The 11264-nt window shown below is 36.9% G+C and overlaps 1 protein-coding gene across 1 annotated transcript in view; it reads right to left on the bottom strand.

Moving 5' to 3' along the window:
- LOC124898070 (serine carboxypeptidase-like 9) overlaps window positions 1-9548 on the bottom strand; it is a 53768-nt gene extending 44220 nt beyond the window's left edge. Inside the window, exons 1-5 of the mRNA XM_047411691.1 lie at window positions 9296-9548; window positions 8411-8654; window positions 8156-8297; window positions 7001-7072; window positions 6709-6829 (exon numbers count right to left, since the gene is read on the bottom strand). Of these exons, the coding sequence (XP_047267647.1) occupies window positions 6709-6829; window positions 7001-7072; window positions 8156-8297; window positions 8411-8654; window positions 9296-9548 (832 nt within the window). The remainder of the gene's footprint in view (window positions 1-6708; window positions 6830-7000; window positions 7073-8155; window positions 8298-8410; window positions 8655-9295) is intronic.
- Window positions 9549-11264: the final 1716 nt, after the last annotated feature.

The raw sequence follows: 11264 nt of genomic DNA, 5'->3' as shown, positions 1-11264 counted from the left end.
GAGAGGGAGTTTAGTCATTCATGCTTTCAATAAAATTTACAAAACACACAAAATCATATATATAAATAGTTATAGTTCAATTTTCATGAAAAGTGGTTCAATACAACATATATTTTCATCAAAACAATCCCATGATGCGTACTCTTCGAAAACAACATCAAACACTTCATTGTAAAACATAATTGGAGATCTTTAATCCTGATAAAATGTTTAAACTTACTCTCATGTTTTTTAGAGTAGTCCCAGATACCTTAGATCACTTAGTTCAAAGAATATAACCCGAATCTTGACTTGTTTCTTGAAAATCTTGAACTTGAAGATGGATTTTTGACCTTTAAGAGAGGAGTTTAGGGTTTTGTTCTTGATGGAATTGAGTAATTTTGGGCATATATTTCCCTAATAACGTCTTAATCAGTTGTTAATACAACTTGGGGTTCTGGATAAAAGTCCAAACTGGCCTTCAAAATTAAAAGTTGCAGCAGCAACGCGACGCGCCAGGATGAGCAACGCGATAGGCACCGTGATGCGCTGCTATTGCGTTGATATTCTATTTTTTTATTTCCAAGAACATCCAATCCCTCGTCCAAAGAATCCAAAACTTTTTGATAAATCTCCTTTACACCCCTGAATATGAATCAACTCAAAAATCTACGTCTCGGGGTCGAAAATGTCAATTTAAAAACTGCTGAAGTTAAGGGCTCAAAATGTGCCTAAGTCTTTTTAACACTTAGAAATTGTTCCAGGTTGTTAGCTCTTTAAGCATGCTATTGAGGGTGGTACTAAGTCAAGAATGTCAGGGGGTGTTACACATTTTTTACCAACATTGACCAGATATCTATATCCCATATTATTATCATCATTAACCATGCAATTATCCATATTTTCTTGCTAATGCATATTAGCTATACAAGGGTCATTAACTAGTCTATTAAATCTCTAGCCATCCTGTAATATAGTCATTTAATAGTCTAACTAGTCACCACATAGCTTATTCTAATAATCAACATTCCTTAATTTAACCATCATTTAATGCTAACATTACTCACTAGGTGGATCCTCATGTTACAACTAGACCCCACTTACCAACCAGTCTTGATTCATCATTAATCAATAAACATTACAACTCCCTAATTATCATTAATCATTACTTACTCTACGGTATAAAATTTAACATTAGTGAGCCATAATCCACACCCTAAGGTCACATCAAACTCTCATTTTTCATGTGGATGCATACGTATAAAAGAATGTACATATATATATTTGTTGTACATATGGCTAGACATACTCGAACCAGTAGACATGCTCATATGCACATCAATAATCATCATTCCGCCTTTTCGGGCATCATTATGTCATCAATATATCCTCCGGCCTTTCGGACATCATCACATCATCAATATATCCTACGGCTTTGCTAGGCATCATCACATCATCAATATATCCTCTGATCTTGTCGGGCATTACCACATCATCAATATATCCTTTGACCTTTTCGGGCATCATCACATCATCAATATATCCTCCATGTCATCAATATATCCTCCAAGCTTTCCGGGCATCATCACATCATCAATATATCCTACAGCTTTATTGGGCATCATCACATCATCAATATATCCTTTGATCTTGTCGGGCATCATCACATCATCAATATATCCTCCGGTCTTTTCGGGCATCATCACATCATTAATATATCCTCCAGCCTTTCCAGAAATCATCACATCATTAATATATCCTCCGGCCTTGTCGGACATCATCATATCACCAATGTATATAAATAAATACCAATAGTAAAAGACAAGCCCCAGAAGGACCAAAGTAAAGTGCGATCCCCGGGATAGATAAAGTAAAAGACAAGCCTCGCAAGGGCTAAAGTAAATGACAAACCCCACGAAGGCTAAAGTAAAAGAGAAGTAAGAAAGAGCATACCTTCATATCTCATCATTCGGCATCAAGGACAATTTATCCATATATATATGAATCTATATAGCATGAATATTACAATGCATTATCGGGTTCAATATTGTTAGTAGTATAGCCCCTCATGTAGTCAATAAATATACCTTTTACATCCTTAGTATCAAGACTCACAATATTATCAACAAGAGGGCTTTCTAGCATAATCAATAGTCTGGTTACTAGACAAAAGTACAACATGAGTAATATCATAGTCCAGGGCCCAAAATAATAGTCTAGTCAGCGATTCAATGATAACATAGCCATGGGAATAATAAATAGGGTAATCCATAGCTACTCATAGCATTAATGATAATTTAGTCAACAACCATATACAACACTTCTAGTATGATCACCATAATTATTCTACCAAGGTAATCCAACATGCTCCTGAGAGCATTACCTAAGCATTTACAAGCATCTAAGGCCTTCAAGGACACTATATCAATCCAAGCTTAAGGTGAGTCAAGAACCCACAACTAGTCCACCAAAGTATATACTAAGTCCATTTTCTACTCGGGACTAGCCTAAGGTATCTAAATCAAGTATTAGATGCATAACAAGCCACAATAATCCTAAGATAAAGGTCTCTCTCAGATACTACTCTTAACTCATCCTTGGCAACTAATATAATTCCACAATATAAGAAACTAGGGTCAACTTACCCCTAACATGAGTGACAAGGTCACTCTCGTCTAACTAAAGCAACTAGAGTATTCTCATGCTATCCATGAGGCAACAAGTCCAATTAGCCAAGGTTCTAGCCTACAAGTCAAGTATTCCATACTATGAGGTCAAATGACCTAAATGATTCAACTAATGCCTAAGTGTTACCATTTATCAATCCAACACCTAGAACCCCTCCCAATCTAACGAGATATCACAATTATACATAACATAGCTCAATATAACAAAAAGTAAGCCTAACCTACCTCATATCCAAAGAAAGCTCGTGAATTGATAAACCTTCATTTTTTTTCTTTCCGAGAAGCTTTTTCAAGGTGCCAAGCTATCAAAAATGCAATCTACACATCATTCTGAGATCAACCCAATGTTCAAACACTGTTAGGGAATCATAACCCTTAAGAAATAAGTGGAAACCAAGCTTATTTGGGCTAAAGTCATACCCTCAAGCTAATTGGGGTTTTGGTCAAATAATCAAGAAATCAAAGCATGAAATGGAAGGGTTCTTACCTTAAATCTGTTGTTAATCATGAAGATATATGTTAAACAAGCTTCCAACTCACACCCAAGACTCAATTTGAAGTTAACATATCATTCTAAGGTTTCTTGGATTCAAAGAGAGGTAAAAATAGCCAAATTCGAGACCAAGGGGCCTATTTATAGCCCCTCCAGGTAAAGAGGTACCGCGATCACCCTTCATAGGGCCATGATTGCATTTAGGTGATCGTCCTTCACTGGCCGTGATCGCCATGGTTCCAGGTCAGCAAGGTCAAAACTTGTTTTTGACCTTCGAGACTCATTTGGACTCTATTTTTTCGCAAATGAAATATGTAACCCTGCTAAATTTGATATTTTGGACACTTTTATGAAGTCAAATTTTCTATTCGAGAATTTTTTACTTTCCAACCAGTAGATTGAAATGAACTCAAGTGCATTGAGACCCAAACCAAAGGTCTATCTAGCATAAAATTGATATTCTGGAGCTGCTGGGGCAATCAGAATTTGCATCCGAGATTGTTCTACTGAAGTTTTCATTCGGTGGCCATTTGAAATCAGTGAAGACTTCTAAGCGGGGAATTGGTTCTAAAAACCCAACGAACTATCCGATAATCGAACTATCAGTCCCAGTAAGTCATAAATGACTTAGAGCAGCTATGGAGAAGCTCTAACAGCAAAAATAAGTAGGAACATAGAAATGACCTAAAGGGTCAATACATACTAGGATATAAACAATAAGCTCAAAATTATGTAGGATGGAAAATGAAGAATCAGATTGGGACTAAATAAATCCCAAAGTCACCAAACAATTTTTGAGTTCAGTGTACCAGGCCCTAGGGGCCTATTTGAGTCCATAAATATCTTTTTGCAGTTTGCAAATATGCATTGGATGTGCAGAAGATTCTAAACTAAGTGGTTGGCACATATAGACTTCCTCATCAAGACGATCTTGAAGGAAGACATTATTGATATCAAGTTGACGAATGGGCCATCTTTGTTGCATCGCAATCACGAGAACTATTCAAACAGTTGCTGACTTTACCATGAAAGTCAAGGATAGGTAGTTGTGTGAACCCCTTTTGGCAACCAATCGAGCTTTGAACTTTTCAACAGAACCATCATAATGATATTTAACCCAAAAAAATCCACTTACAACCCACCACATTTTTTGAAAGATCACATGGTACCAGCTCTCATGTCCGATTTCGAACTAAGGCATCAAATTTATTTATCATAGGTTCACGCCAGTGTGGGACTTTTTGAGCTTGCTTAATGGTTCTAGGTAGGAATAAGTGATTTGAAAAATAGTGTGGAATTGCTTAGGCTTAAGGCTATTGGTCTTAGATCGAGTAATCATGTTATAAGTGGGCGTTGATGTAGTGTTAGGGGAAACAAGAATAGGTTATGGGACACAGAAGGTGGGACAAATGATGAGGAAGAGGGTTGTACCATAGGTATCTGGGCCAAAGGTCCAGTGGATTTATTTTGATGCTGTTAAGTAATTATTGTAGATTTTGGTTGTGCATTTAAATGGGGAGAAGGATGAACTGGTGAGGCCAAAACATTTGGATGAGGTGAACTGCAGCTGGAAACTAAATTTTGTATGGTGAGGGAATGGGGAAGTGGAGATGTTTGAGAAGTAAAAGAAGTATCAAATAAGGGAGAAATTGAATTACCTGAGACAGCGGTACCTGTTGGGGCAGAGAAGATAGGTGAATACGTGTCCAAGGGCAGCTGCACAATGTGTTACAGTAGCAGAAATGGGAGTTGATAGTGACTTTTTGTCTTCCTCATGTTTTAGGAAAATCTCATAATCTAGAAACTTTTAATAAAGCTCTTCATATGAAATAGTAGAATCACGAGCACGAATGGCAGCATAGAGTTCTCAAAATTTAGATCTGAGTCCATTGAGGATTTTCACAATGAGTTTCGGATTTGATATCGGTGCACCAGTAGTTTCAAGTTCATCATAAAGTGATCGAACTTGATGAAGATAATCCATGACTGGACGAGAATCTTTAGTGAGGCAGGCCAATCGATCTCGCAAGCTGAAAATCCTTGTCTTAGATTTGTTCGCATATGCAGTATGCAAAGCATTCGAGGCAGGTTTGGCGGAGACTACAACAGTAACAATGGGGGAAAGCATAGGATCAACAGAGGCTAAGATAGCATTTTGAAGTAGTTGATGTTGGCGATACCAAGGAACGAACTCAGGGTTATCACCATCTTCATTGTTTTGAGAGATGGTGCGAGTGGGGGCAGGTATGGAGCCATCGTAATGCCCATAAAGATTGTGACCACACATAAGCATTGAAACTTGAGCTTTTCACAAGGAGAAATTGTGACTTCCCATTAATTTTATGAGCAGTTGGGTAACTGTATTGAATTGAACAATAGTGATGGCATTGTTGATTCCATCAGCATTGGTCACAGAAATCTCAGAGGCCATTTGTGCAAGTAAGTAGGAAAAAAAAACAGAGAAAGGATCAACTCGTAGGAGTTTAGATATGCCCTGATACCATAAAGAGATAGAGAGTAGAAGATGAAAAAATAATCCTGTGTTATTTATCGTATGACAACTATTTAAAGAGTATGTACAAGACCTGTAGCAACAAGGATACTTGAAAGTTACAACAATTATAAGAACTCTACAACAACTAGGTGTCTAGTAATTATCCGTTATTCCATTTGGTATTTTTTTAGTTTCCCATATATGGTTGGACAAAATTTTTGGAAAAGATTTCCTCAAGGAAAACAAGACCCTCTAAACGTGTGGAAAATGATTTGCTTAAAGCAAGTGCAGAAAATAAGTTCTATAAATGACATTCTTTGTTCATCAATTTTTTTTGCTTTGAATTGACATAATGGAACATGAATGAAACTTGGCCGTGGAAGCAAAGTTAATTTGGTGTCATGCTCAGTAACTCTGAACATTGTGGAGAACAAATGGATCTTACAACAAAAATGGAATAGCCATTTTGGCTTATTATTGGTTCTAACACTATAAATACATAACCACTCAATTATAGAATCAATATCAATACTTGATGCTAATGAAGAGCATGAAATATATTCGAAATTAATTACAGAGGTTGATAAGATAACCATCTCTTCAGCATGGTTAGACATTCAACAGTCTTATACTCTGAAGCTGTATGTCCTCCTCCCTGCACAACAGCTTAACAAAACGAATGTTAACTTGCTAAAGAAACAGAAGAAAACATAAGAAAATGAAACTAGTCCTTGTATACCTGCATGTTTTAGTGCAAAGAAACAAAAAGGAAAGACAAGAAAAGATCAGGTTGAAGCATGTTAACATGTATCAAAGAACATTTATTTAGTTTTAGATTTACCCGGCAACTTGACCATCAACAATCCATGGGCGCCAATCATTAAAAATGGAGTAGTTAAGAGATCTTTTCCAAGCTTCGGTTGATATGTAAGGGACCTCCATATCATGATCTCCGTTGTTTTGAAATACTGAAAAATAAGTAAATCCATATATAGAATCTATTATTTATGCAACAAATTTACAACTTTGTAGACAGAAGATTTAATTACTCAACCTGTATATTAAGGATCTATAGCCTTTTCCACTTAGATTTGCATGATTTGGTATGCTGTTCATTACTATCATTTGAAAAGGCAAAGCATTACCAGCACATCGCTTCCATTTTCCAATACTACCCTGCATGAGAAAAATTCTAGTTAGAGACGAACGTCTAAGGGCTAATGTGGGATCCACTGAAGGACCTACCGATTTATGTAAATATCTAATGTGTTCCCAATTAGTTATGTAGCTTCCAAAACGTTAGAATTCTCTTTTTATGAAAAAAAAAAAAAGAAAGAAGGAACATACTCTTAGAACATGGAGGGCCTCTCTAACTTTGTCATCATCAGCCCAAAGGTGAGAGATCTCTTCCCAATCAATCTAGCATGGCGAGGGAAAACAAGAAGTTACAATATGAATATAATGTTCAAGATTTGGGTATAGAATACTTTCTGAAGGATGATACAAGTTCAGCAGGTATTATAACAATGAAGTGCAAAGATCATAATAGAGTCCATGTTTTCCTTATTCAAGCTATTACCAATACTGAATAGAGGTAAAAACAAGACTTACCCTCACCCGGTTCTTACACCAGTTAAGTTGGTTAATGCAAGTTATGCCTTGTGTATCTAAACTTTTATTTTAACTAACATATATTATCACTTTAATTTGTACTAACTCGTAAGAGATATGGTCAAAATACTAAAATTTAAGTTGTTAAAACACCGAAAGTGGGAAAGTATTTCCCTAAAGAGTGGATGATTGTCAAGAGATAAGAACCAGTTTTTCTTACTCAACATCTTAGCCGTCCAAGATATAGCATTTCACCAAGAGACCTTCTTTGGCCTAACCATTTTTGTGAAAACACTTTCTAAGACTCCATTGATGAAGCTAAGAAGAGGAGAAAGATAAAATATTATAACTGCTTCAAAACTTATGTGTTACAATCAGATTGTTGTGCCTTATATAGGCAACAAAATATCTAATAACTACCTTTCTTCTAGAACACTTTATTTGACAGCTCATTGCCACTCACTCATCATTGTCTAACAACCTCTAACAACTTATATAGCTAACTCAGCAATATGCTACTAACTAGTTGAATGTCTAATCCTATCAGTATTACACAACAGTGGAACAGGTAGTCGTGTATGTTCCAAAACACTCCCCCTCAAGATCAAGGTGCAGAACATTTAGAACACCAAGCTTTCTAAGTAAGTGGGCATGTTAAGCAAGACTTAGGCCCTTGGTAAGCAAATCAGCAAGTTGATCAGTAGATTGAACATGTGGAGCCTTCATCAATCCATCTTTGATTTTGTCCCTAATGAAATAACAGTCAATCTCAATGTGTTTGGTTCTCTCATGAAACACAGGGTTGTTAGCCAGTTGAATGGCTGAATTACTGTCACTATAGACTAAAATGGGGAGGTTGATAGAGACCTTAAGTTCCTAAAACAATCCAACCAGCCAAGTGAGTTCTGCAATTGATGAAGCCATGCTTCTGTACTCAGCTTCAGCAGAACTCCTGGAAATAGTGTGCTGCTTCTTGGACTTCCATGATATGAGTGATTCACCAAAGTGAATAGCATAACCAGTAAGTAATATTCTGGTGTTTGGAAAAGCAGCCCAATTAGAGTCACACCAGCAAGTCAAGGTATTAGCAGGTTCAGTCTTTAACCAGACACCTTGGCCAATAAAATTTTTTAGGTACCTGACTACCCTAGTAGCTGTTTCCAGTGAGACTTCTTGGGATGATGCATGAATTGGCTGAGAGTTTGGACAGCAAAGTTAATGTCTGGCCTTGTAATAGTGGCATACATAAGCTTCTCAATAAGTCTTTGGTAAGAGGAAATGTCATACAATAATTCATCACCTTGTGCACCTGTTGCTTGATCATACTCAATAGAGGTGAGACAGGCATTAGACTCTAAGGGAGTAATAACAGGCTTAGCACCACTAAGACCTGTTTTAGCAATCAACTCTAGAATATACTTCTTTTGGTTTAGAATGATCCTTGATGTTGATCTTAAAACTTCAATACCCAAAATATACTTGAGATCCCCAAGTCTTTCATCTTAAACTGCTGATGCAACTTGATTTTGGTAGCATTTATCAAGGAGGCACTACTTCCAGTGATTATTAAATCATCAACATAAACAAAAACTATAACAGTATCACTACCTTAATGCAGGGTGAATAGGGAATAATCATGTGCACTTTAAGTAAAACCAGCATCAAGTAAAGCATGAGTAAGCTTAACATTCCACTGCCTAGAGGCTTGCTTAAGAACATAAAAGGATTTTATCAACTTACACATCTTGTTCTCCCCCTATTTTTTAAATCCCTCAGGCATTTCTATGTAAACTTCCTCCTCAAGATCCCCTTGGAGGAATGCATTATGCACATCCATTTGATGAAGATTCCAACCTTCAGATGCAGCTAGTGCAATCATACATCTGACTGTAACCATCTTAGCCACTGGTGAGAAGGTTTCATGATAGTCCAACCATTCTTGTTGGCTATATCCTTTGGCCACTAACCTTGCTTTGAACCTCTCCACTTCACCATTGGAAAGATATTTGATTTTGTATATTCACTTAGAACCAACAGTATTCTTCCCTTTAGGTAGATCAACAATGACCCATGTGTTGTTAGCTTCCAAGGCTTGAACCTCTGATTTCATAGCTTCCACCCACCTTTCATCTTTTACAGCCAGTTTATAATGCTGAGGCTCAGTCAAAGTGGAGAATTTGGATAAATAGCACTGATAAGTAGGACTCAGATTCTTATAAGACAAGTTGTTGGCTAATGGATGTTTACATCTCTGATTTCTAGAAGTATCAACATAATCCTGCATCCATACTACTGGTCTGCTTGTTCTCGCAGGTCTACTAGAAGAGGATTAAGGCAGGGAACATGTTTCTTCATGAGTGGTGCCTGGTGAAGCTACACCAAGAACTTCAACATTAGAAATTCATCCTCCTCAATTGTATCTCCTTCAGTAACACTCTCAGTAGTTGTTTCATGAAATATTTCTTCATCTGTGGGAATCAAGAAGTCAGTAATATTTTCTCCAGATGAGGAAGCTTGTGTATTTTGTGCTGGTGAGGAAGTAAAAAGAAATGTATCTTCATGAAACACAATATCTCTACTGACAAATAGTTTCTTTGATGTAATATCCAGCAGTAAATACCCCTTCTGAGATTTTGAATATCCCACCAAGACTACAGGTTTGACCCTTTCTGTTAACTTATCACCTCTTGGGAGGATAGTGACATAGCACAAGCATCCAAATACCCTGAGATGTGACAACTTAGGATCCTTGGAAAACATCAACTGAAATGGGATCTTACCACTTAGAATAGAAGATGGTAACCTATTCATTAGATATACTGCAGCCTTTAAACATAGTTCCCAATACTTAATGGACAAGTTAGACTGAAACTTGAGGGCTCTAGCTATGTTTAATATGTGTCTGTGCTTTCTCTCCACCACTCTATTCTGTTGAGGAGTATGAGGATAGCTGGTATGATGTAGTATGCCCAGGGACTGGAACAATGTCTTGCATTGAGAGTTGATAAATTCAGTGCCATTATTAGATCTAATGGTTTTTTACCATTATGCCAAACTGAGTTTTAATCATGGAAACAAATGTTTTAATGGACACTATGGCCTCAGACTTTAACTACAATAGGTGCACCCAAGTGTATCTACTATGGTCATCTACCATAGTCAAGAAGTAATAATTATTGTCAAAAGTAGAAGTTTTATATGGACCCCACAAATTCATGTGTACAAGTTCAAAACATGTAGAGCATCTAGTAGTACTTAAAGGGAATGACAATTTTGTCTGTTTAGCTAGTGGACACACAGAACATTTATTCAACATGTTTGCATCACTAGGATTCTTCATAATGTCTAAACACTTGAGAACCTGAGCAGCAGGGTGTCCAAGTCTTTGGTGCGATAAGATGCAATTGGAAGTGGAGACTTCTGCAATAAATCTGTTGGATTCTAATCTTAACTGACTAGCACCTTTAAGAACATATAGTCCACGCTCTTGTCTACCAATCCCCTTCACCTTACCATTGAAGAGGTCCTGAAAGATATAAAAATCAGGATAAAAGTATACAAAACATGAAAGTTCCTTGGTTATCTTAGAAACAGAAGCAAATTGAGTTTGAAGTCTGGAACATATAGAACATCTTTGATCACATCATCTGCAAAAATATGAGCTTTTACTATGTGTGAGATTGCCACTTCATCACCTGTTGGAAGGTGCAACTTATCTATATGCTTGGAGTCTAATCTGGTACCTTCTTTGAACAAGTGTCTATGTGCAGACAAATGATGTGTAGCACCTGAGTCTACAATCCAACTGTCAGAACATGCTTTGGACAAGAAACAAGTAGTAATACCTGTCGTATTGACTTGTTTCATATCTGTTGTGTATTTATTCAACATAGTTATAATCTGAGTGTACTCTTCCTCAGTGAATGCGTGAGTCTTGGCATTTGGTGTGGGAGTCAGTTCATGACTAGAACTATCAGCATCAACTTGACCAGCTACCATA

The sequence above is a fragment of the Capsicum annuum genome, chromosome 4 (genome assembly GCF_002878395.1).
Source record: "Capsicum annuum cultivar UCD-10X-F1 chromosome 4, UCD10Xv1.1, whole genome shotgun sequence".
Taxonomy (NCBI): domain Eukaryota; kingdom Viridiplantae; phylum Streptophyta; class Magnoliopsida; order Solanales; family Solanaceae; genus Capsicum; species Capsicum annuum.
The sequence above is the reverse complement of the archived record's forward strand: the minus strand, read 5'-3'. Positions and strand labels throughout refer to the sequence as shown.